The 27,843-nt window shown below is 39.0% G+C and overlaps 1 protein-coding gene across 2 annotated transcripts in view; it reads right to left on the bottom strand.

Annotated features, from left to right (window-relative positions):
- Positions 1 to 27,843, bottom strand: part of MEGF11 (multiple EGF like domains 11) — a 213,583-nt gene that overhangs the window by 172,034 nt on the left and 13,706 nt on the right. For both annotated transcript variants that reach the window (XM_075159743.1, XM_075159742.1), the window contains exon 2: positions 19,465 to 19,557. In XM_075159743.1, coding sequence (XP_075015844.1) covers positions 19,465 to 19,557 — 93 coding nt within the window. The remainder of the gene's footprint in view (positions 1 to 19,464; positions 19,558 to 27,843) is intronic.

Below are 27,843 nucleotides of genomic sequence, written 5' to 3'. Positions count from 1 at the left end.
CAGGACCTGTGGCCCTGCGGAGAGAGGAGCCCACGCTGGAGCAGGTTTGCTGGCAGCACTTGTGACCCCGCAGGGGACCCACGCTGGAACAGTCTGTTCCTGAAGGACTGCGCCCCATAGAAGGCACCCATGCTGGAGCAGTTCATGGAGGACTGTAGCCCGTGGGAAGGACTCATATTGGAGAAGTTCGTGGAGGACTGTCTCCTGTGGGAGGGACCCCTCGCTGGAGCAGGGGAAAAGTGTGAGGAGTCCTCCCCCTGAGGAGGAAGGAGTGGCAGAAACAACGCGTGATGAACAACCCCCATTCCCCGTTCCCCTGTGCCGCTGCGGGGGAGGAGGTAGAGGAAATCGGGAGTAAAGTTGAGCCTGGGAAGAAGGGAGGGGTGGGGGGAAGGTGTTTTTAAGATTTGGTTTTATTTCTCATTATCCTACTCTGATTTGATTGGTAATAAATTTAACTAATTTCCCCAAGTCGAGTCTGTTTTGCCCGTGACAGTAATTGGTGAGTGATCTCTCCCTGTCCTTATCTCGACCCACGAACCTTTCGTTATATTTTCTCTCCCCTGTCCAGTTGAGGAGGGGGAGTGATAGAGCAGCTTTGGTGGGCATCTGGTGTCCAGCCAGGGTCAATCCACCACAACGCGTAGCCTGAAAAGGCAGGCTGTCATTTTGAAATACATTAAAGGAATCTTCCTGCAATATAAAATGGTGTTGTAGACTCTTAGCCAGGCTACCTAAACAGCACCAGAGCAATCTAGGGAAGATGGGGAATAACAGAGAACTCGAGGTACTAAAATCCTGCCACTGCTCTGCTTGAAAGCCATTTCATTGCTCTGTTGCAACATCTTACTGTGGGTAAAACAGTAGGCAGCTCCTTGAAACCCACTTTACTCCCTGCCCGGTGGATAACGTAATCAGGAAGGCAGCTCACCATGCGGAGCTGCGAGCTCAGGAGGCCTCTACACAAACAAGCCTGTGGCCTCTGACTGCCTATAAGACAGACTGGTGATGAGAGCAAGGGTATCTGACTCTCTTCCCACCCAGGAGTTAGGTGGTATTAAGAGCAATAAGGGAGGGAAGTAAAGAAAAAGAATGGATAAAAGCAGAAAGCAAGAGAAAAATGACATGGAAGGGAGACGGTAAGAGACAGAAAGAACGAACCATGGGGACAAAAGGGAGTCAGAGCCTGGGTCTAGCGCAAAGGATCATCTCTTAACTTCAGCCTGTTGTGGCAGTAGCATCTCAAGACCAGGGTATTTTAGGAACTGGTGATGCTAACCATGCCTCAATATAAATCCCATTTCCCTTCCCAATAAGTTACCCAGCAAAAAACAGCCTGCTTTCTGGCCTGCATTTATTTGAGAGACAAAAAAGTTTTAGTAATGTGACATTGTTCACTGTGAGTTAGTTTCTTTAATGAGATACAGGACTGCACTCAGCTACTAAAACAAAGGAACTGATTCATGTTTAATGTGTCCAGAGAATCACTGTGTTGAAAGCCTGACATAAAAGGGTGATGAGTCAGGAGAAACCAGAAAGCCTCATTTAACATGCCATTCTATATTTACCGTTAACTGTCAGATGTCCCTTCGTTAACAACAGGAGGCTGCATGTAAAGTATTCTGGTAAGAGAGATTTTGGACCTTGAAAAGTCTGGCAGCACCATCACCCAGGTGCTACACAAGTTGTCCCTTATGCAGAACACGAAACAATCCCAACTACATGGAAGATTAATTTCTGGGATCATATGGGTGATGTCAGTGGGAACACTGCAAGCAGACAAAGGACAGGGAGGAAGCCCTTTGCTTCATGGTTTTGAAATACAGTTTCATTAACTATAGGTTAGGCCAAGGCTAGTTATGAATTGATGTTTACATATTTAGATGAAAACGGAATAACTAACTCAAACAAACCTGTTTCTTTCTCTTAAAAAAATAACACAAGTGTAACTTTCTCTGTACTATACATTTTTTTCTGGAGTTTAAAAGCTTTTACACATTTACAGAGCTCTAGTAGCCTTGTAACGCTGACCTGCTGTGGAGGTTGTTCTTTAAATCTTATCAAAATAACGAATATCTGCAATTCATTTCAGAACTGTGCTCTGCATTAGGAAGTTAATGTACTGATTAATTTACCTAATTACAGTAAAACAAACAATCCTGCAACTGAGGCCGGTCTGTTCACTTACTTAAAATGCAATTACACACAGCCACTGCACAGATAGAATCAGATGCTAGATATCCGAGGACTGGGCCACGATAAAATTTTAAACATTTCTTCTGGTCATGTTTCTGTTTTTCAAGTCTGTCTCTTCTGAAATATCAGAGACTAGTTTGACATTTAATTTCCATTTCTGTACTGAAACTAGGAAAATACGTGACTCTAGAGGAAGACACTGAGAGAGAAGTAAATATAAGCTAATCAGTCATGGAGTTCCTGGATGATAATGAACATGTTTCCTATGCGCAGTGTAAAGTTCAGTTTCTGTGCAGAGAGCTCACAACAGATCAATTAACTACTGAAATCTCATTTAGGAGCTGGAGCTGAGCCCCATTTTGAGATCTTCAATGAAATGGTGGAGGAACCTCATAATTCTCCTCACAAAGGACTGGGTACCACTGTAAATGTTCAGTCTACAGACTTCCACTGAAAAAGCAATTTTTTCACAAAGGTGCCATCTCCCAAATGGAGAACTTCAAACCACGTGTCCCTCCTGAATCCCATTTTAATGGAATTATAAGAAGAGATTCTCAATGATGAAGAAAAATAGGATTTTTAACCTAATTTACTATAATTTTAACTTGCCTTTCTTGAATGTTTTGAAACTCTGAATTGCATATACGAGAAGCATGACTCATGTACCTGTGCTGATCACTGCTTATTTTATTAAAGAAAGTATTCAATTTCATAAAGAAATGTAGAAATTCTGTGTTGTGCAAGAAGCACAGGAAGCATCATGGAAAATGATACTGACAGAGTCAGAACATCTCTTGATTGAGATTAGTACTCAGCTCTGACATAGAGCTTTATAATTTCTGTTCTACTTTAACATGCTATACGGCTACTCCTATTTTTTAACGTGTGAAAGACTTACAGAAAAGGTAGAATTTGGACTTTTATCTGCAGCAGAGCACTGTGTGGCAGCCTTTAACTGCAAGTTAGGAGTGAAGCCACCCTGTATCTTAACTTGAGGAACTGTCTGGTTAAAAGACAACTGGAAGGAGTGTCTTTTCAAAAGTCTTGTTATTGGATTAGAAACAATTAATTTTTATGATTTTTCACAGAAAAAGTAACAAATATTAAAAATCAGAAATTTTTCCCTGCTACTCTTCAACTTGAGAAAAACATTTAAATTTGAGAAACAGTTTGGTTAGTCCAAAATTTCTGTTTCCACTCAGAGCCCTGTTTACTCCTGAGTTAAGATGACATACATTTGATAAAAATATAAACATCCAGTGTAACAAATTTCTGATAGTACTATCTGAATAGGCTGGCTTATGTACCAAGAGAGAATCAATGATCTTGGTATGACTGGCAAGTAATGTAACAAAACAATTACGGAGTTTTCTCCTGAAAAATTCAGAAGGGAGGAAGAATTGTTCCATAAACTGATACCAAGAGAAGACAATATTTTCTTTACTGAACTTTTTTTTTTTAAATACTTAAAATAATTTCAGTTTAAGATGGTATTTTAAAGCCCAAAGGACTTGCGCAGGAATCTAGCAAAGAATAATTTAGGAAAAAAATTAATTCCTATTGAAAACATAGAGAGAACTAAAATGTTATTTCAAGAATCAATTACATGAAAGAATTAGTATTGAATCCTGAGAGTTGTCCTCAAAAATTACCAAGACAAATACAAAAATGATACAATGATAGAATAACAGTTACATGTCTAATGCAGATATAGATCAGCCAGCACATTTAAATATTCATGATCTAAATATTTATTAAAATCGTCCTAAGTAGCTCCAGAACCAATTCAAAGCTAAGCACAGAAGATACTTGGATCCATCCAAACTCCTGAAAGTGTCTCCACTGTAAAAGAAACTGGAAATTTGAAAAGTGTAAATCTTTCTAATTTGACCTGATGGTTCTCATCTTGACTCTGCCTGCTTATTTCATCTTAACTGAGCAAAAGGAAAAACAAAATGGCCATTAGAAAACAAAAGATTAAAAGAAACCATATAACTTCAAGGGGAAGCAACTTCCTGGTTTGGCAGTGCACTGGCCACACAGTCCCATTACTGGGATTTCAAAAACGTAGGTGAAATAGCATTTGCAAAGATCCTGAGAATCAGAATTGAGATTTAAATTTTAGTTTAAATAATGAAGCCTGTTTTCCTACAGCTAGGTCTGTGTTCTGTTTCCCTTCTCTCCCATTACCACAATACCAGCCCAATCCATAGAATTTCCTATAATTTCATACATCTTTGCAGTATCTGTAGTTCCTCCTCTCCATGTCTCCCCCTTGCCACACCTGCTCAGTGTTAATAGACCTTCCCATGCCATCTAACGCCCAAGGGGCAAAAGACAACAAAAAAACTGTTCCTATTTCTGAGTACCCTCTGTGCTGCTTGGCTGGCCTGGATGCGCGTGCTGAATGGTAATCTGACAAATCAAACAGAAGAAATAATTTTGAATTTGATCTATAAACTTTCCCTTCACTGTGGAACAAATTTGTGTCTCCCTGCTCTATCCAGACAATGCTTTTCACAAAACTTGCAGGAAGTTGATAACTTTGACTCTCTACCAACCTGTCAGATTTGGGTGAATTGGTCAGTGCAGGAGACATGGTAGGCACACACGAAGATTACCTAAGTCTCCTTCTGTAATCAGACTAGAAGAAATTTCTGATGAGAATAGTTGTACTTACTATAATGAAACAACTCAGAAACGTTAAATATTGAGTTTAAACATCTGACAATGGCTCAGTTTCTGTTGTCATTTATATGAATACAGAATAATTCCACTTGTGTAGTACTGTATTAATAAAACTGTGATCAAAATGTGATCCAATGCTCTCCCAAGATGCAACATGTCCTTTACAACAACAAAGCAAATGAAGCAAAAGAGAATGAAAAGTGAATTAAAAAAACATTGATCTTGCAGATACAAAACAAAGTTGGGATAAATATTAGCGCTGATGATTTCCTTTCCATTATTCACAATGTGTTTTGCCTCACAAAGAAGAAGTGGTTTAATACCATCTATCACTCATATAATGGATGAAGCGTGAAAGATGCCTTCAAGCAAGTTAGCAGCTTGGCTGTGCCTCAATTTGTCATAGTCATACACAAAGAAAAAATGCACCTTCTAATACATTCAAACATGTTGCATCCTGGAAGAACAACCCAACATCTGGACATCTGTAATACAGACTGCAACATCATGACTGCATGTCAAAGTAATTAATTAACATAATTTCTTTCTGCCAGATAGAACACATACATTCACTACAGAACACAGAACATTTGATCTTAATTTAATGAGAACACCTATTTCTTCTGAAGCAGTTTTCATCTAGAAACGCTAGTATCCCACACAAAGGAGGTTAGGCTCACCATTTTATAAAACAGTGAACGAAATACAAAGGGGGAAAGGGATACGTCCAGAACAATGCAGCAGTCCAGAAACAGAGTTGGGAACAGAGCCTGAATTCTTGAATAAATTCAACAATAGTATTGTTGAATTTACTGGTACCCAAAATTCATCCTGTCAAGAGAATTTCCATGGCATTTCAGAATTTCAGAATGAGAATAACCACATAATTCTTTGGATAGGCTCACCATAATAAAGTTTTACTCTCATATGCAGAAGATTCCCACAGGCTTTCAGAATACTCTGACCTGCTGCTTATATATGCTATGTTTTCTATCATATCTAGCAATTCAGTAAGCCCCTTGCTCTGATTCAGAGATCACTAAAGTTACAGGAATAAAATAATTCATAGAATCATAGAATTGTAGAATAGTTGAGGTGGAAAGGGCCCCTGGAGATCATCTAGTCCAAACCTCCAAAGCAGGGTAAGCTAGAACAGGTTGCCAAAGTCTGTGTCCAGTTGAATTTTGAGTATCTCCAAGGACAGACTCCACAATCTCTCTGAGCAACCTATTCCGGTATTTAATCACCCTTACAGTAAAAGAGAGTTTTTTAATGTTTAAATGGAACTTCTTGTATTTCAATGATCTCAGTAAGCTGGGAATGTAAAAGAACTCTGAAGAGGCCTGGAACCCAGCTGCTGAGGACGAAAGTTGCTGAGACTGTCTTACTGATCTCACAGCATGGTGGTCCCTAAAAAACCCAGAACTGGGCTGCTGCCATCAGATTCTGTGAATAGTCTAAATAACAAGACCCTCTTCCCAATACCCTTCTGAATAAGCTCTGACAAAAGCAATTCCTCACCTGAGGTTGAAAACAAACTCACCAGGCTCTGAGACTCATATTCCAAGATGTATCAAAACCCCACCAAATCTGGAAGGAAGAGTTACCCTCTACCAGTATCCCCAAACCGGAATCTGTGGAATTCCAGTGGCTGGAATTTATCCTATTCTTCCTGCTATCCCGATTGAACCAAATACCTATGTAACTGGGAAGCACTAATAGGCAGCCTAAAGTAGATGATGAAGCAAAGGTTGTTCTGGATTCCCAAGAATTCATCAAGCTTACAGTCATGTCTCCCTGCCTCCCACCCCAGCAGCAAACTTTGCAATCCCTATGGAAAAATGGACCTTCCATGCGAATGCTCATACCTTTCCGCAAACCTGCCTCCTTCTGCCGTTTTTAGTGTTTCTAGGCTTTCATATTTATTTAGGATACTATCACTGCAAACTAAGTGAGATAGGGTATCAGACTTTGGTCCTTGGCTAAAAACTCTCCTGCAATCAATTTTCATTATTTACTAATACTGCTACATAATTAGAACACGGCAGCTCTGTACAAAGGGTTCCTAAAGGTGAGATTTAAGCAGGCAGTAGGAAAGGTAAGAAACCCTTCCTCTATTACTACCACAAATATCCATTGTTTCATGTTTTAGCTGTTTCTGTTAAAATTTGAATTTTGCAGGCTAATTTCACCCGATCTGCCCTGTATTTGACGCACATATTTTTAAGCATTTTGGACAGGGCTTATATAGCCTAGCAGTCTCTGGCCTTTGCATGAACAAGCACTGTCTGATAGAAAGAAAAGCTATTGAAAATGATGAACTGCAGAGATTTTTTTGTTGAATGACCACCCTCAAAGATCAAAGAATGAGTGTTTTATCTCTCTTCTTTCTGGTTGATGCCCACAAATATCTTCCTGATATAAAATACTCTCAGTAACAATACACACATCATTTCTAGCTGGCATTTACATTTACTGTTGTTTCTAATGGAGCCTAAATCCATCTTGCACAACACACCAAAGCTATGAAAGTGGTTGAAACTTACTATTACAAAGCAGCTGTGGATGGGAACCTTTCTCACAAGCTTTCCCTTTTTTGCCTTTCTTCAGTGAAGTCTCCATAGTTCTTTAAGCATAAGCCTATGTGTAGCAGTAGGTCTCTTTTTATTTAACTCCACAACCCAGAAACTCAACATGCATTGTTATCATCTGATTCTACTCATCTTTTAGGTCACTGACCATATTTCATGAGTTCTTGCAATTACAAAGAGAGTGACGCCCATTTCTGTGACACTTGGGTCTCTTCCCAGCTTCCCTGACAAATGGCCTTCACCATGCTTTCTTGAACAAGATTCAGGTCTTTTGAACTCTCATTTTCACTCCCAAGCTTTCACATATTCTGCTGGGTTAACACAGGTATGTTTAATAAATAAAATCCTGCAGTTTCTCTGCACTGAATCAAGTCTTTCTGAGCTGTAAAGAAATGATTGGAGGATGTGCTTGTTATAGACCACACATCCAAGACAATCAAATGGTATAAGGATGGGTTAAGACTGAAGGTGTAAAATATTTTCATGACTACAGCAATGCAAGTGAACTTTTGACTGTAGAAATTTTCTGTAATGTGCAAAATTTCTGGTATTTCACCTAACATTTTTGTCAGTAACAAAATAAAAACTGACTATTGAAAACTGCACTTTCTTTGCTTGCACTACCCTTTCAGGCCAAGAAAAGGCAGTTTTGGCAGTTGAATGCACTATAACTTCCAGTATCCTACTTCAATACATCATGTTTAAACATTAAACAGTGTTTATTGAAGCTATAGTGCCAATGACTACTATAGAATAGATGTTTACATCCCTTCATAAACACTTAAACAGGTTTCTTTGCCAGCACCAAAAAAAGACAAATCCCACTTTAAGCAGAACATTTCACCTCTAAATCCTTCTTCTGTCAGGTTATCACCACTGGTTTGCAAGCATCAGATTCCTTCTCAATTCACTAAATTGTTTGCATGATAAAAAGACATTCTTTCAACATCTCGGCTTCTCCCATTTGAGGCAATTCCTGGCATATTGAAGTTTGCCTTCCCTTTATCATTGCCGTTCCTTTTGTTTTCTAAAATTCACTGTCATTTTCACCCTCATTGCCCTGGCTGTGGCATCTCCCACCACCATTGTATTCCCCCTCCTTCCACTTTACTTTCTTATTTTGACAAAATCTGTAATTTCTACTTGGTAGAATCAGACAGTAACTGTCTGCTCACAAGTCTGAAATTCTTGGTGCCTCACACACAGCATTGTGCTCATTTTGCAAAACATCTGAATTCAGCTATTTACTGTCTCAAGTCCAGTTATCTGCTCACTGAGCTCCTTTCCTATCCCCAACTGCTTCTGGCTGTCGTTTCTCCATGCTTGTTCTTCCATTTTCCTACACACACTCCTTCTCTGTCATGTCTCAATCTTTATTTTGCACTGCTTTTTATTCCATGCTTCCATGCTATCACCTTCCCTCTGCTCTTACTGGATTTGGCCTCTGTTCATAACTATACGTTTGTAATCGGTGGTTATGCTACAACAATCTCCTCTGGAGTGTCAGGTATGATGCTAGCACACCATCTGCTCATTTATTTCCTTTGGTCACAACACATTTCCTCATTTTGTATGCTTTTCCTTACAGATAACTATGGGCCCTCCACATTCCCTGCCAAAGCTAGATTAGCAGTGAGAGCAAAACGCTCACCTGCGAGCAGTGGTGTGAAGACTCTGTTCTGCCAAACCCCAGATTTACAGTCAGATATGCACTTGTGAAGTCCTCTGCTATTTCATTATTTCTCTCCACATCACTGAGGCAGACAAGCTGTTTCAACAAACGTTCATTTCATTGGGGACACAAGATATCTGCTCCTGTGGCAAACTCTCTTTCAATGTTTTGTAAGTTCTACAAATAAGTATCAGGGTATAATTTGAGGGGTCTAGGAGGGATTTTCATGAGCATAATTTATCAGAACAGGATTTCTCAGAGAAACAACTTCTGAAAATATTTCACTTCAAAAGTATGCTATCATGCTTACAACAGCACAAACACTGGGTGTAACAAAGAAGAAAATTCCCTGAAACTTTCCCGTTTTACACATACTGATTTAAGGTCATCATGGCCTACTCTTGGCACTGAGAATCTACTAGAAATGCAAGTGATTATAAGGCTACGGTAAAAAGAAACTCCGAAGAAATTTTTTACCTGAGTTTTACCTGTACAATGGCACATTTATCTCTAGCTTTCACTCTAAAAGAGATCTCTTATTCATACACAAATATTTTATTGACATGGAAATAACTTTTAAAACAATAAATAACAGAATGATTTAATATACTGTCATATACCCATTAGGCAATGGAGTAAATCAGCATTATCATTCCCTCATTTTAAACTGTCATGTTGCATCACTTCTGCATACTCTTCTGCAGATCTGATCATCACATTTCTAAAGTTAGTAAAGCTGCCTCCAGGCTATATTTTAAATGCAACCCACCCAAGACACCAAGGCCAGCTGCACATTATAGCCTCACTCATCTTTAGCAAAGTTATTAATTGATGGCTGATGGCCGTCCTTTTTCAGCTCTGATATAGGCCCAGTTAATCCACATGATGAATATACTCAACTCCCATGGAAATCAAAAAGAAATAAGGACTCCCCACCTTGTGGAGGCTTATCTAGGATCACACAAAATCAGGGTGAAGTCTGAGGAAGATTTTTAGCATGTAACACTTTCTTTTAGCGAAGACACTGCCTACGTTAAACACCGGGTTAGTGAGCAGGCGTAGGAAGGGAGGGACACAAACGATATGGACTTCATTTTTGGAAAGCTGTTCAGTACAGTAGCCAAAATATAGTTAAAATACACCCAGCTGCTATTTTTTTGAAATAAAGTATTTTAGTATCTTTGTATGTAAATGCTGGAATTTACAGCTAAACAAAGAAACAATCACTAACAGGGAAAGCTGCGTATCTACATGCTTTCTCCCTGCAACCCTTCCTCCCATGTCTAGGGCATACTCACTGATGCTTTTCGAATGAATTTACTGACTCTGGCTCAGCTCTTGGGTTTCAGTATACAAGAAGCCTTGTATCTAACGCTAGGTGATGAATGACTGCTATTTTCTAGCAAATTTTACCTGTGGGGACCTGAGGTAAATTTCAAGTCTTATTTCTGAATGAAAACTTTTGTTTCCCTTTTTGACTTTAACCTTTAATCACTGCCCATAAAATAGTATTGTAACTAGGAAGAACAGCACCTTCTGAAAAAATCCTGAGAGCACTGAATGGGGCAGTAGGGCCTTTCCCAATCATAGCACCCATCTTTGGACACAGTTACTCATAACCCAGAAAAAGTCAGAGCAGGCCTGAGGTTTCTCCAGGTTCAGGTGCCTGAAATAGCTCCCAGGGGATTTTCTGACACCTTAGTGTTGGACAGTGAGCTGAGTTCTGCCTTCTCCAAGCATTCCTTGAAATACCTCACCATACCTAACACAGAGACAAGTGGTTTAGAAGCTTTCCCAAGGACCACTATACCTTTTTTTCTGTTTGTTAGCAAGCAAAAACCCCAGGCATACTTTTGAGTGGGTGTCCACATCTGAGATTTTTGTCTACACTTTGGGAGAGAGAATTCTGCTCTTTTCTCCAAGTGACAGCTCTTTAGTGACCAGGCCATAAAATTATACCAATGCTGCTTTTAAATTGATCTAAAGTCTGTTCATTTGTGTAGTGCACATTTAAAGCCACATTATCGTAAGATGCTTCAGCAATGAAATTTAGCATTAGCAATTCAGTTCATTAAAAAGGATATTTGAGTAGGTTCTTTCTTTTATAGCTATTACCCTGTCCAAAGTGAGAAAAACCTCAGTCAAATTAATAAAACTAACAACTCGTCACACATAAGCTGCTTTTCTATGAAGCCTCCTCTGCTCTCACCAGTTCAGCAGCCAAGGAAAGATGTATGTGAGCCAAATTCCCCGTTGCATAACCACACAAAACCTGCACAGGAATGCATTTAGCCCATTCAGTACTAGTAACCATGGTTTCGTTTACTGAAAATTATCCTTAGAGTGTAATGTTTTAGTCAACCGTCAGGCCATTCTCCAGAAAAGAGAAGAGCTACATTATATAGTTCACTTCCAGATGTGGCAGATGTGCTGAAAGTTCAGTGGGGCTCTGCTTTGGGAGGGCAGGCTAGTCTGTACTCTCAGCTACAAACACCTCATCAACACAATTGTCGTGCTTCGGTACAGAACTTCCATGTATAACCCTGCTTGCTCCCAAAGATTCACACCCATCTCTGTTCTCTGAAATTTACATGTCTTTTCACACTCCCTTTTGAAGCATCAGTCCCTGACACACTGCCCTAATGACAGGCAGTAAGGTTTCATACAACAATGTTTGCCCACAGCCTCCCTCATCTTTGGTTTTCAGCATGAATTCAGTGTTGGATTCAGAGAGCCAGTAGACTGATTTTCCAGAGATACCCAGCATATACAATTGCCTAATAATTTGGTTACATGGAACACAGAATTTCCACACTGCTCATATACAGCTCACCAGGGGCTGGAGGTTGGGTAAATGCAAGGCGATATGCCCAGATAGCCATTAGGTCTTAAACCTGTCCGCTCACCTCCCGTTTGTCAGCTATGTGCCTTAAAGCAATGTATATGTATAAATATATCAAAATTATAATCACACAATTTTTGGTTATTAATTATATAACATGTAGAATTTTCAGCGTATCATTTATCTACATTAGGAAAGACCCCTTTCTGTATGTCTTGTATTCCCAGCTAAGCACTTAAGGACCAGATCAATACAGGCAGGTCTGTTGACCACTGCAGCTGATGACATAAACCCCAGCAGCTCCAGTCTGGATCCACACAGTCACTTTCTTTACAGTAATATACAGAGAAAGTTGGTGTACACAGAAAGACAACATCAAGAGAAAGACTCCACAATGATGTTGCTACCTCAGGCCAATTTAGAAGACAAACTCTTAGCATGCTGCAGCCTCATCAGCTACTACTCTGGGTACAAATGGGAAGCATGGTTTTAACAGATCATCTGAATTTTATATGAATATTCACTCTAGCACGTAACTCATTATGGGCTTACCTCTTAAACCAAAGCAGGCAAACATGGAAAGAACTGGATGCTTTCACAGAGGAGACCATTGTGGTAATACTGTAATAATTACATATAATTGTGCAGATTTATTCTGATAATGTTTTACATTTTTTTATAATCTCTATTAGACAACCGGAAGCCTGTTACACTACATATCCAAATTATTTTCTTAACACATCTCTATCCTCTGGTACTCACCTATGTGGCAGGTGAAAACATCATCTCTGTCTAGAACTAAGGAGCATGTTCAGATCACTGACCTGTGTATCGTGCTCTGCTCTGCAGGAGACCTGGCATTAGGCTTGAGCTTCTCTTTGTTGATACTGGTGAAGCTGACAGTGGGTTTAGTTCATTGAAAGAAGTACCTGCCATTGCTCAGCCTGAATGATACTCAGTAACTCCTGATCCCTAAATGAGATCCTCATCAACCTGATTTCCCCCCTCATCTCTTCAGTTCCCATTCAGATAATGACTTAAGCATTTATCTAACTTAAATACAGTTTGTTCATTATTGACTTTAAAAAGACTATTCATACGTATGAAGTACATTGCTAGATCAAGCCTTAAGAGCAACGGCACGCACTGGAAGACAGAACTCCATGGATTGGAGGAGACAGAGTCAGGTCAGCTCAATTGAGTCTTCAAAATCATTCAAAAGAGGCAGTCTCAAAGGAGGGCTGGGACCGCTGGGAGGAAATGATCTGTCACTACCTTGCCTTTAGACGCGACCAGCTGATTTAAGGAAGGAAGTCCTTTCCCACACTCTGACAGGGAAGAAGAAGATGAAGGTGAAAAGTAAAAGGACACAGGGTGCTGAATTTCTGTTTTTCACTCACTTTAGTACAAGACTTGGGACAACTGGCAATTGATCTATTCATCATCAATGAATCACATAGAAGTGTAGAAAGCAATTTCTTTCCAAAGTAAATTTGGATCTACTTTCTTTTTTCAGAATCAACTGTTGCCCTTTGCTCAGCCCAGTTACTGTGGGAAAAGCCAAGGCTAATGTAACTCTCATACCTTTCCATAAGCTTGCAGCACCTCCAAAGTGGTTAGCTCACAGAAGCTTAGAGGATACTATCATATCTTTAACAGAGTGAGGAGAAACCACAACAAACAATTGAGTAGATATTAACAGCTTCAGCAAGAGACAAAATATTCCCACCGATTGAAAAATGATGGATTAACCCAGTTTAATGCAGCCAAATTATCTGTGTAAAAATATATACAGGACATGCTGCTGTGCTACTAGCTGCACTGAACAGCAGCTTGTGTTTACATTTTTATTCCCTGGTTACAGGCTGTCCTGCGTAGGCTGAGTCCATGAAGATACACTGCTACAGAGACTGCTTAACACATGCAACCTGGGTACACAAGACCAAATGCGTGGGCCCAAAATCCAGCAGAGGCAAAAATTAAACACAAGCTGTTTACCTGATTACACCAGTTCAGCAGTGGTTGAAGGGAATTGGATATTTTTTTAAGTTTAAGGAAGAACAAATTGTTAGAACTGAAAGAGACAGAAATCAATTCCTCTCTGTAATTGCCACGGAAAGATCCTTGTATGAGCTCCTCATTGGAGCTTATTTTTATGCATTTGAATCTCTTTGCATGATGTAGTTGTCACTGAGTCTACAAATCACAACAAAATTAAGCTGCAATTTGAGCTTGGCTTAAACGAAAAGTGTATTAAAACTTCAAAGTCCACATGCTATGGATATGAAATTCTGTTTCAGCTAAAGCAATAATTAAGCCCAGATCCCAGCTGAAGTTTCACAACTTTAAACAGATCTTTAGAAACTGCATCTAAACTCAACAACTGGAATGACAAATTAAATACATGGGCTTTGGTGGAAGCAGACACATTGTACCTGGTTCTGCCACCTCATTTGGCACTTAGATACTATAGTCATCACTGTGATACAAACCCATGGCATAGATAAAGTGCCATACAAGAAACATGAACAGATGTCCTTCAGGGACAGGCCCTGAATCTAAGTAGTGGCTCACTAACAGTTTAGAACAGCTGAGGTCTTGCATCTTTGCACCTCTTTGGTGGACCTTGGTGGTTTCCCAGTCAATCCTATCCTAAAAACCTGAGGACAAAAAATTAACTAATTATTCCAGTAGATCAGTCCCTGACATTAGGCTGAATTTTGTTTGAGCCTGTATTCACAAAACAGGAATCTTTCCTTTGAACTTTATTTCTTCTTCAGAAACAGTTCAAAGCATTTTGAGAACACGGAAGCCAAAATCAAGCCTGAAAAATACCACAGACTCACTTTAAAATACTCTCTTTTTCTCCTGAGATTTCTACTGTTGCTTTCCATAGCTTGTCAAGCAACCCCCCTTCAGATTTAGCAAAGTATCTGCAGTTCTCATTCATCACAAGTCTCAGAACTGAAGCACTCCAGCTGCTCTAGAGCTGTACCCTTAAATGTGATCTTGCTGTGATGTTATACTTGCCTGTTGTTATGACCTTGGCTATTTTTGACAAAGAGATGAAGATGAAATAGGTTCTTGTTCTTAATGTCAGTTTCTACAAAACATCCTTTCCAAAGATAAATATGTTATCCATATGTGTACATTACTGATCAGCCTAAGCCAGACAGCAATATTATAATCTCTCTCCCCCAGGTGACATAGCATGAAGAAAGATGGTTTGGCATTATTATGCCAACATCTCTTTAATTACACTTTGGGCAAGTACTAAATTTTCTCCTGAAACTAATAGCAAAGCAAACATTTTCAAAACCACTTTATTTTTTCATTACAACCTCTGTGTTTGTTTACTTCGAAATTTCTCAAACTGGCACACACAATTTTGGATGGTTCTTGCTTTTAATTCAGGGCTCTTGCTCTGAACTTTCTTTTTCCTACCTTTTGTCCACTGTTTTGTGAATCCCCTTCTAACCACAAAGATTTATGTTAACTTCCCCGCAATGAAAAATGCTCATGAGAATAAAAATGATCTTCAATAATATTGCCTGATGAGTTTTAGCATTTGAAAGACAGACCACCTTATTCCTTATAGGCCTGATGAATTCAATGACAGAGGCTTGTTTAGATTTCACTGAGGTTTTTTTAGCTGTTTCTTCAAAACTGACTCAGCAACATCCTTAAACACCTGCTTAACTTAAAGCAGATGAAAAGTCCTACTCGTGTCAAGCTAAGGATATGCTTAAGTGCTTTGCTGGATTGGGGCCTAACGGCTTGCAAATACAGTTGGCTATTATCAAGACCCAGAAGAGGCCAGGTAACCACCAACAGTCAATTATATTCCTACCAGAATTTCAAGCCAGTATATCATACTGTTTGAAGTTAATTGCTTTGAAATAATTGGACAGGTGAGCAGGTAAGTTCACACAGAGCATTTGCAATTTTCCTTTGTATTTAAAAAAACAACAGTGCAGATTGCATGGACAAAATGGGCATGATTTTAGTAAAACAACTTAAAAGGGAAGGGAAAAGATATGGGGTTTTTTTAAAGACTTTTCCTTTTAATTTTTAGCATCATTAAAACCTTGAAAACATTTTTCAAGAGCTTCTTTAGTTAATACCTCATTACTTCTCTTTTTATTGTTATGGTAATCAAGCCTTAATATATTGCAGCTTTATAGCATGAAATCAAGGCTAGGCCTGCGGGCATCAACAGATGTACAACAGCATGCAGTAAAACACAGGTATAGAGGCATGCGGAGCTGAATATGGCACAGGGGTTTTTTATAATTGTTTAGCAATTCATCTGAAGTTATTTTAACCTTGACAACAGATGAACTCTAACACGTACCATGATTAGTTACTGGGAAGCTGCACCGAACAGCAAGTTTTGTGATTGTTGTCTTACAGGCTGAGTTTTAGGAAAGCATGAAACAAAGTCTGAGAAAGATGATTAAATTGTTTGGATGACTACAGGCTGTAGCTGTAACTGTTCAAAACATTTAACTGAGTATATTCTAGTCAAGGGAGAATGGTAACACTGGGAAACTGCATTTAACACCAAAACCTTCCCTCCTCATAGGAAATCTGTGCTCAGTGTCAGAATTCATACCCTCTCCTGGCATAGGCAGTCTTTGCGGCGCATCAAAAAAGAAAAACATTTGGACCTTGTGCTGGAGCTCTGCTTATGGTTGAATTTCACCCATCAAATCAAATGAAAGTTATATATAACTTATAAGTTATAAGTTATAATGGTCTGGTCTGCAGGGTGTTGAAATACTATCTCAAAAAGAGTGAGTGTCCCTAGATCTTTTCCAAGTAAACGACCACAGACAACCCCCAGTGTCAGGTAGGCTCCACTTCTCAACACTGTTTTCAGGAGAGATCATTCAGGAAACAATTACAGCTCCCGGGAGATTTTCTAAATTTAAAGGGAGTGTTTTAGCTAGCAATCCCTTTCCCAGTAAATTAGTTTCAAACAGCCAACATTAAAAGCAATATGCCTGTGACTTGACAAAATCACTGATACTGAAGACGGTATAGGAAAGTGGGGTGGCACCCATACAGCCAACAGCTTCAGTTTATCCAGAGCACAGCCCTACAGGGCCAGCCGTTTAGAAACATCCAACAAATTATATTTGTCATTGCAAATGTGTAACCTTCATAGTAGCTACATAATATTAATGAAGTAATAGGAAAAAAGTAGGCACAGGTAATACATTACTCCAGTAGAAGTGAAAAATGTTTTCCACATTATTACTGGATAACAGTAAGACATGACTCAATACGTGGATCATCAATGTATCTGAAAAACCCAGTTAACCTCAGTTAGGCAAAGGCTCCCAGCTTCTCTCTTCTCTCTTGGAAATACAAAAAATTGTACTGTATTCAGCTGATATCTGTTCTATACCTTTTAATTTAAACGAAGTCTCCTAACAATAAAGAGGCCAGTCATCCAAATTTCCAGTGTCAAGTATAAAGATGAGCAGCTCTCTCAGCTGCAGTAAAAGCTAACTTCTATGAGGCCATTCACACTTAGAAGCACTACATTGGACAGTGCTTGTTCAGATCAGACCTTAGGACAAGAACGCATGTTGCCCAGCATATAACAAATGGAATGAAAGACAATGGCCACTATAGTCCAGCGAACACACTAATTATATTAATAAAATGAAAGCTTAAATTCTGAAGCTAATCCTGGGCTATCATTTATAAAAGTTAACAGGGCATATTTAATTTAGGAATTGGCTAACGCTTCTCTTTCCACCACTGAAACCTCATAAATGAAATATACTGGATTGCTGCCCAGTGCGGAAATAAAAGTTATGAATAATGTTTCTATCTCAATCATTGTCAGTGCTTTAATATTCCTAATTACTTTAAAAAGCTAAATATTCAATATAGGAAAAACCTTCTTTTTCTTTTTATCTTCACTTGCAAGATTAGTGCAATTTAATAAGAGTCACTGGGTAGTTTTAGTCCACGAGACCATTCCATATCTTAACATCTCATCCTTTCCTCTTCATTGTTACAAAGAATGGAGTGCTTGTTGCTCTGTGTAGGCATGTGTGTATAAATGTATACACCTACCCGTGTATGTCCATGTTATCATAGTATTTTTGTTTCTCATTTTTTTAACTTCTCTAAGTGTATAAATACTCACTGGCAATTAGGTTAAACATATCTATTACTAAAAAGAATCAAAGGATAAAATTAGTTCCTGAGATTCTAGACAATATTTTATAACTGAAGGTACTATTTTTCTTTTTAAAAATATTGTTATAGATAGATATTCAGTATGTTATGCTGCCCAATTTTTCCCTTGTCTGCCTGTCAGGTAATCCCAAAAGGTTGCTTCAAACCCCAAAGCAAGGCCTTTCTTTCTGTCCTTCCTCCCTATTCTCTCCCTATTGCCTTTTCTGCTGTAACTGAGGAGACGTCAGCAAAGGTGCAGACAAAACACCTGTAACTTGACCAGAGAAGAGTCTGCCCCGATGACTTCAGCCTCTGGAGGTGTTCATCCCCAGTCACATTTAACTCCTATTCTCTTCTAACGCCTCTCTTTATAGATCCCTTTTCTGTTATCTTTTTGCCTGGTAATGATGCCTCTTTTTTAAGAACCCAATCAATTTGGGAGAAAGGGAGTAAGTAAAAGCAAAATGAAACATTCATTCAGTAAATGACTCACAGCATCTTTCTCGATGCAGCTTTATTTACCCGCTTGACGCACAAATAGACTTCATTTAACAAGATTATTTCCGTTATGTCAATAGCGTATTGGGCCTGTGTTACATAACATCTCTGATGTTTGCACTGGAAAGAACGCTAGCTGTTTCATTCCAGCATGAACTAATCACATAGTCTTAAACTTATCATTACCAATTAAGAGAGTTTGACATACACAGCTTCTCCAGCTGAAAGAATTGAAAGCCTCAAGTGTGAATTAATTTCCTAGTAAAAGGTGTAGAACTCTCACCTCTACCATTTCCCAAAATTCTGCAGTATGGATAACTTAGGGGGTTGACTTCAAGTCAGAAGGTAGAATCTGGGCTGCATGAAGAGTCAATGGCAGAACTCCCACTGGCTTCAACAGGACAAGGATTCTGTCTAGAGAGCGTGCTTTCCAAAGTACTCCAAGTACTCCACAAAGTATTTAATGAAGAATGTGTTGTAGTAAAGATTTAAGAGAGAAAAATTTCATAATAGAGCTATATTGGTAAACCAATAACAGGACCAAAGGCATTAAGAGCATCCTCCACTGCATTTAACACTTCTTTGTAAAAACAAGCAAAAAAGGTGAGAGTCATTATCATAGGAAAGGGTACTATCACATAGCAATTGTTGCAAAATAACCAACCGACAATCTTCATTTTTCCACTTAAAGCATCCAAGTTCTAAGGCCACTGCTTTATTTAAGGCCTTTTTTTAATAGCAGCATATATCTTGATCGCATTTTTGTAATCTTTACTCACCGCTAGAGCAATCACTACCTCCCCATCCTGGTTCACAATGACAAGTGTCAGGAGAGACACATCTTCCATGCACACACTCCTCTGTGCAGAGTGCTGTTAAGAAGAAACAATACACAGCATTGTAAACGTATTAAGTGGTTGGTAAACATACAGTAAAGTATGCCTTAGAGAGGAATATTTTGTTTAAAAATATTAAACAAAGCAAACACACAAAAAAGAATTACTTGCAAGATTTAATTAATACTAAGTGACCGAACTAAAATATAGGTCTCTTGACAGTGATAAACTCATTTGTCACTTCAGCTCTTTGTAATGAAAAACTCTAACACCAGAAATTACTTTGGTTAGCAGTTTTGCTTCATAATAAAATTTTTACCAAACTGACACTTATTATCATTACATTACAGAATACCAGCTTCTTCTATTGCACTCAAGTTGCTAGTGTTCATAAGATTAAATGGAGCTCAGTTTTGAAAGTGTATTAAGATCCAAAATAGATTTGTAAAAAATAGCTCAAGGAGAAGAAATAATTTTACTAGATGATGCAGTAGCTGTAAGTGCAGCCTTGTCTTTTCAAGGTCATCAAGTTTTCCATAGCTACAGTGTTCTATGTCTTATTTGTCCATTGTAGGATTGTCCCACTGAGGGACAATATCCTCAAGGTTCAAGCTATGAAAAACTGCTTGGTTTTACTGTCTCACTTGCCAGTTGACTAGAATATACATGGGAGAATCTCCTTTTCTTCTCCCTGAGTAGGATCAGCTCATGGTTTTAAGATTTTTCTTTGATGTTGCTTTGGTGTCTGACTTACTTTCCAGTGTCTGCTGGTGTGCCCATCACACAAAAAGACTTGGACAATTCTGAATAACTACTTTAAAGGCTGAACTTTACTGCTTACTACCTTATTTCCATTTTACCACTTAGGACATTGCCAAAAACCCAGTGTGTCAGTGATTCAAATTGGATGGTTAAGTTGGAACATATAATTTCCATCTAGACTAACATGTATGAGTTATTAACGAATATGATGTAGTGGCAATGAGATCACTATATTAATATATATACACACATATATATGATATCTATCATATATAACCTATGTTTGTATATCCTGTGTTTTTATATCAGATGGGAAATGGGTATTGTGCTTACTTAACCAAGAACTGGCTGAAGCTGGACTACAAAAGACTTATTCCAAGTCAAAGATTAATTCATTCCTGTCTAAAACAAGGCCAGCAAAGCTGATTTGGGAAGTAGCTTTGTGTTTCTGTACTGAAAACCAGGCTGAACTACCCAATTCATTTTAAATCAGCCAGCGAACCTTCTTAAAGTTGCACTGGGCCTGCATATGAAAAACCATTTCAGTTCCCAGGTACCTCATGAGCCAAATGTTTTCCACTACCGCCTTGTACATTTGAACGATTCCTGCTGTATTTGACATCCTGTTTGGACTACCAGATTGGATCACATCTTGAATCTGCACTCAGGCAGGCATCAAAGTTGATGGAAACATTTTGCTGTCTATTCTGTGTTTGGGTCATTGCAGACCAAACCAACTAAGCTATTCACAATATATTTAAATCCAACTTCAAATTACAAGTGAATTTTGAATAATCCTATGGGACAAATCTTCCTGCTCTTTATCCATCAAATCACACGTGACCAGTGATTAGAATGTTCCCTCATTATAACGACTGCAGGATCTTTCTAGATTAGTCATTTTCTTCCTAGGTTCGCTGCATGTCAAAAGTGCAATTTATTCTTATTTCATATCTTGTGTTTAGACAGTATTGCAGGGGACATGAAATATTGATAGCTCATTCTCTAGTCACTAATTGTCCTAATCTTTTGTGCATTTATTTTACTTGAGTTAGGGTTTTTGAAGGCAGTGAGGCACAGTGAGGCATCCTAGTCCACAGCTGTAAGATGAAATTCAAGACAGGGTGTTAGAAAAACAGGATTTTCCAATAAAGAAATACACGCCTTCATGCAATCATTTAAAAATGGCTGGTTATCTATGACAAGAAGTCCACATACAGAACAGCCTCAAACTTATAATTTGTTGTTAAAAGTACAGTGTACTAAAAGATATACGATATGGTGGGATACAGATACTTTGAAAATTCTGCCCCGTATAGCTTTATCTAAGAATACGATTCTCAGTGATGTAACTCTTACACATTAGTTTTACGAGAGGTATGGAAATCGAAACTGAGATTTTTCTGTTCCCTGTACAGACATTTACAATAATAAATCATTCTTACATGTAAAACATGCAACTTTTTTATCCTAGGCCACGCTCTCAGGTCAAAGCATAATTTATAAGCAAGAAGGTTGATGGCAGACTATTTCTTTGCTCTTGCAAATAACAAAACTCCTGCTCATTACTGGTCTAAATTTAGGTGATTTAGCCACACAATCATATCACACCTTAACTGTGTTAACATAAATATGAAATAATAATGACTAATTAAGCTAATAAAGTTTACTTAATCACTTCTCTATGCACCGAAGAGCTGACTTCTGTAGTAGTGCTCCAGTCCCTTGGGAAGAGTGCTATGTGAGACTTAAAAGCAAGACTCAAGATAGTATTTCTCATTTTAAAGCAGTGATATGCAAAATACAAAAAAGTACTACAGAGAACTGCATCTCTGTTTTTAGGTGTTTTGAAGTCCTGCATAGCTGAAGATGATAATGTTTAGTGAGCAATTAAAGAGTCAACTAACGTAAAGACACTCCTTGGAACCGTGGTTTCTCTCACCTCTGGTTTATTAACTTGCTAAACAAGCAGCTATGAGCTCACAAGCATACAGTCATTTAAAGCTGTGAAATTACACAGGAGTAATCCCATATGTGGGGGTCACAGAAATCCCTTTTTTAAAAGGGGAGGCTTTGATACAAGCCATTTTATTCAAGGAGGCAAATAATCACTCCTGCACTGCCTGATTCGAATCAGGCCTCAAAGGTCCATATAAAGGTCATATTAGGGTACAACTCTAAAGTTTTACCATAGCAAATAAAATTTTGAATTTCCCCTATAAAAGGGAAGTCTTGCCTTGCTCTAATCTTTAGAGTTTAAATTAATTTTTCATTCTCTTAACATTCAACATAACAGGATACAATGGTCCCCAAGGCATTCTTCATAATATACTTTGTACAGTGGTTTGCAAATGATCTTACTAGTTAATGGAACTATAAAAATTACTTGCACATAAAGGTCAAGAAAAATAAAGATAAGTATATACTTTCTGACACTGTCCTGTTCAACACTCAGCTAAAGGCCCCTGGAGTAAAGAAAACTTGTACTAATGCAAGGAATATAATTCCTCTCAGTATAATAGCCCAAGCAGTTCAACCTTTGGAATTCCAGACTTTTTATGTCTGCATTTTCCCTTGACCAATTCTCTTGAACAATCCAGCACCTCATTGATCAGTTCATTATTAGCATTCTTGGCATGAGTTTAAGATCAGTTTGTAGTTTGATTCAGCCTGGTAATAAAATGACCTACATCAAAGCCCTGCCAAAATGCCATCTTTGTAGCAATGCGTTTAGCATGAGTTACTCGGCCGTATTCAAGGTCACACAGTTACTGCTCCTTATCATGGAATAAAGTCAACAAAAGGGTTGTTGATGCTTATCACTTACCTTATAATTACAAACAGTGCCTTTTTTAACATGTAAGGTAAATCCTCAGGGAAATAGACCTAAAGATTAAACTCTTTTCACACCTGAAATGACTGCATAGGTTTCTCTAACACTAGCACTTATTTTTTAATTGTTGTCCTGAATTTGAATTTAGATATATTGAATGGGTTGTCTGTGTCTCCTATCTACAAAGGTATGGAATAGCCAGGATATTGTTATTGAGGAGCACACTGCTAAGTGAGCAGTACTTCTGCCTGGAGAATACTTTAATTGCAGAGTTACTTCAAGTGAGTGGCACCACAGATAGTTTATCCCAGACAAAAGCAGCCACAGTCCAGGGATCCAGAGTTACTCTGTCTTCCTTGGTGCTGCATTCCTCTGTATGGACCAAACTATGACTTTGCAGGGTTTAACCCTGCTGTACCATGCTGTTTTATACGCGCTGTTATACCCTGCTCATCACTACATTATCAACCCACTGACTACTCGTACGCCGTTAAGCAACGCAACTAACACCTGCCACAACTACCTTCTTAGACTCTTTCTTAGAGGTGAAAGTGCATTTATAGAAGAGTTTCATTCTAGGGGAAGAAGTGTGAAGTGATTTAGCTCGGGCAAGTTTTCTTAGCTTGTCCAATCATATAACTTGTATATTTATTTCACAAAAGGCAGAGTCAAAAAAATGTCTCTTGTGCTTCCGATGGACTGTGGTAACACTTGCAGTGGTCCTTTGAACCTGGAGTTGACAGCCACTGACCCAGCAAGTTCCATCTCTCTCCCACTTCAGCTGGTGGGACTTTATTGTGCCAGACAAGCAAAATATCTTCAAAACAAAGACCAGTATAATTACAAAGTCTAAATGAACCCAGCGTAGAAAGCAAAAAACAGGCTTCATGAACTGCACTCATTCATAGCAGCGTGTGCTGCTGAAGAGCCGTGCTGGAGTGTTCTGTACAAGCTAGAGTTTCCTAGGCTCTGCAGGCTTTCTGCCCAGGGATTGTAGTGCAGCCAGGAGGTGATGGAAAGCATAAGTAACTATAGATACATTATAATAATGGAAAACATTGCTAAACGACGATACAGATGCTACTATATGAGAGCATAGACACAATAAGAAATTCAGGCCCTCTCCCAGAACTACGCAGAATGAACTGGTGTATTCTGACTGCACATGTGGCAAAAGGACACTGCCCCATGACTGCAAGTTCTTCAAAATATTTTTCTTTTCTCTGCCCTACCCTAGGCAGTCTCTGCCAGTTTTTCTTCACTATACACTGATCTCACGCAAACTCTGACCAATTTCGCTTATTTGCTGCGAACCAAAAGTAGACCTGCATTTTTTCTACATGTTGCTGGTGTTTTAACTTCAGGTCATCTAACCAGTTTGCCCCATGCTTGATAATTGTTGGACTACACAAAGTAGAAATTTAATGGAAAAAGTCGTGTTTTCTTTCACTATTTAATATGTGTCCCTGGAACAATTTGGGCCATTTTAGCCCATTCCTCCAGTCCCTCATGCCACTTTTAGGGGAAAGAGTGATTTTGTCAGGTGAAATAGCAGTTATCTCATGGCCAGTGGTTTCAGATAATGCAGAGAGGTCAAAGAAGATGAAAAAAGATTAAAAAGATGCTTGCCCCTTATCCATTAGGAATCTATTCACTCGGGGCCACTCTGGTGTTTCCATCTTAATGTACTGGCCTGAATCCAGGTTGTGCTGAGTCTAGGGTATTAGCTTCATTAGATAGGCTTGTAGTCAGCTTTTGGCTAGATTCTCTTAGAATGTGCTCAGAAAGGGGAGGTTTGATACTAGAAGAAAGATGACTACAGCTAATGCATCTAGGTAGGTTTTCCTCATTCTTAGATTATTGCTTATTTGTGGAACGGAAGATTCCCTCTCTAAATCACTGACTTTCTGTCAGGAATCATGCTGATTAGATGGTTTCCTGAATAATTGTTTCAATGAAGTGGGATAATAGTTCTTTGCGTTGCTTAATGTCTGTTTCTATGGTCATCACTCAGGATACATCCATTAATTTATCACCTTGCATAGCACTTCAATGCAGGGTTTAGCAACTTTAATAGATGAAGATATGAAGAGATCTCAAAGCCTGCTCAGGCTTTGAGGAATTTATTGTTTCAGTGTATGGCAACCCTTATTTTTCATCTCCCTCTTGGTACCCGATGAAAGTACTAATAAAAAACACAAAAACAAGGAGATCAATGTGAGCAAAGGAAAGATGAGACTGATGCAGATCATATAACAGCAATGGGTCACAAGACCAACTCCTTTTTCTGTAAGTAAGTGCAATTCCATTACATTTTTTGGCAGATTTGGAATTAGAGACTATGCATCTATGCAATCAGAACAGAATCAATGGTCTTGTCATCTGGGACATGGGGAGTCTCTGACCATAGCCTTAGGGAGATATTGATCTGTTCAAGATAGCAGCTAGGTTGTGTTATCCTCAGACTTGACACCCTGCCAAAGCTTAGGGAGTAGGCTATGTCAGAGATGACTTGTGAGTGTCTGAAGTAAAAGAATTGAGGAGATGATACATTTTGAGGATTTTGTCTTCTCCCAGGAGCAGAATCTGACATATGTCAGTGTCATCACTGACAAAAAATCAGTAAATTCCTATATGAATTGCTAGGAGGTGAAGATTTGTTAATAAGCATAAAACCTACGATAGTTTCAGCTCAGATTTCTATTACCAGATAAATGGTAATCTGGGGCTCTGATGACTAATGAGAAGTTAAACACAGGGACTCCCAAATTCTTCTCATGGCTGAGTGTCCCAGGCAGATGACATGGGCTGGTGTACAGGTCCTGGAATAATTCCAGCCAGACCTCAGTGTTTCAGACTCTCAGGTCCCTCACAGGAGGACTGCTCACAGTTTACTAATTACTGGAGGATCTGGCACTGATGAGACTCTAGTTTGGTCCATGTTGCAATCTATTGGCCTTACTCTAGGGAGTGGTTAGGAAAGTAAACCGTGCCAGGGGAAGGTCAAGGCAGAGAAGAGATTGCCGCTTTTTCTACATGCCCTGAGAAAAGCAAGGCTGGTGGAACACTTTTTGGAATTGCAGTCTGGTTGATTCCGAGGAAAAGCTGAGCTGGAGCAGCATATCCCTGAGACAGGAATGGCATCGCATCAGTGACCATAAAATAATACCATTGACAGTAATATAGGAGAAGGTTAGAGCCCTGCAAAAGGAGAGGCTGATGGGAGTCACACATTTAGCAGACTCTTTGTGTCATTTTGATGCCCCATTGGCTTCATTGCTCTGATAGTGAGAGGGAATGGGAGATAGTACTTACCATTTAATAATGTCTGAACGAGAGCTGAAAAGCAGCCTCCTTGTAGCAGCAAATGTCAGAAGAGCAGAATTGAACCGCTTTGTATCTTTGGCTGTGCGAATAACAGAAGAGCTTTGCAGTACTTCAAAGCACAAAAAGGGAATTGTGGGAAGGCATTGCAGGACTCTGAGCAGTGAAGTGCATCTGCCCTGCAAAGTGGACAGGTTACGAGTTTGGGTAAAAGCAACACTAATCCGTTAGTCTGTAGATAAAGTCACAACCAAGCTCTGGCAAGAGGAATGTGTGCAAAGGCATGAGAGAGTTAAGTTTAAGAACCTAGGCAAATTATGCAATGAAGACAAAGCATCTGTCTAATGCCTGATTTCAACAGATTTGGGTTACACTCCCAAACCACTTACCATTTCTAAGGCTCAGTCTTTCTCACTGCCGTCACAGAAAGTGAACCTGAGCCCATAGAGAACTCTATGAAGATCAGCTAAATATTGATAATTGTTGATAGTTTAAGGCCTGCAACTGATTTTATGCATTTTCTGCCATTGCTTCAAGTAGAAAAAATCATTGCTTTCTATCATGTTGAGAAGAAAGACTTATGCTGAGATCAATTCTGCTGATCAATGTTCTAATACAATATTATTGTGTGGGATAATTTTCAGCATTTAACTTTTCTGGTAAACGATTTCCCATTGCCTCACAGCAGGGTTCAAAACAATCATTACCACTAGTTCAAACTGTTAATGAGGTTAAGAGAGATCCTGAATCAGCAGATCAGAATCTATGACCCAGGAAAGCTTTTCCCCTCCTGTGCCCTCTGTCTACTCCTTCCATTTTGGTAAATTGACCAACTCTTTCCAGCAATTTGTAGAAAATACATTTTCACTAGTTAATTTTCTACTGGAGCTTGATTCATCCAACCAGCAAACTTAATGACAATTTGTCTGCAAATTGTGCTTTATATTGCACCTTTAGAAAGAGCACTACCATCTTCTTCTATGTAATGTAGAAATATTAACATCTACTCTTACACATTGCCTTTCATTCTCTCTGTATATGATCTAGCAGACCTCACTCCACCAAAACTAAATGCAGTCAATAGTATTTGCCAGCAGGAGGCTCCACTTTTTTTGAGGACAGAAGAGGAAAGAAGCAATTCTCCTGTGCTAAAACCAGTGGAAGAATTCCCCAATCATTCTGTTCTTAAAGGAATTTTTTTTATTGCCTGAGGGAATGAAATTCTTGACAGGCTAGGGAATAGAGGAGAAGTTCATACCTAACTAAGATCCCTGGTCCTTTCAGCTTTCCTGCCAACATATGGAAAAGCAGCCAAACCTACCAGAAGAAGAGCAAGCATAACCTGATCTACCAAACTATCTGTGATGGCAGACTCAACGGACTGCTGAAGGCATGACTGTTCT

This window comes from Calonectris borealis, chromosome 11, assembly GCF_964195595.1.
Source record: "Calonectris borealis chromosome 11, bCalBor7.hap1.2, whole genome shotgun sequence".
Lineage (NCBI taxonomy): Eukaryota > Metazoa > Chordata > Aves > Procellariiformes > Procellariidae > Calonectris > Calonectris borealis.
Note: the sequence above shows the minus strand (reverse complement) of the source record. Positions and strands in the feature narration are given on the sequence as shown.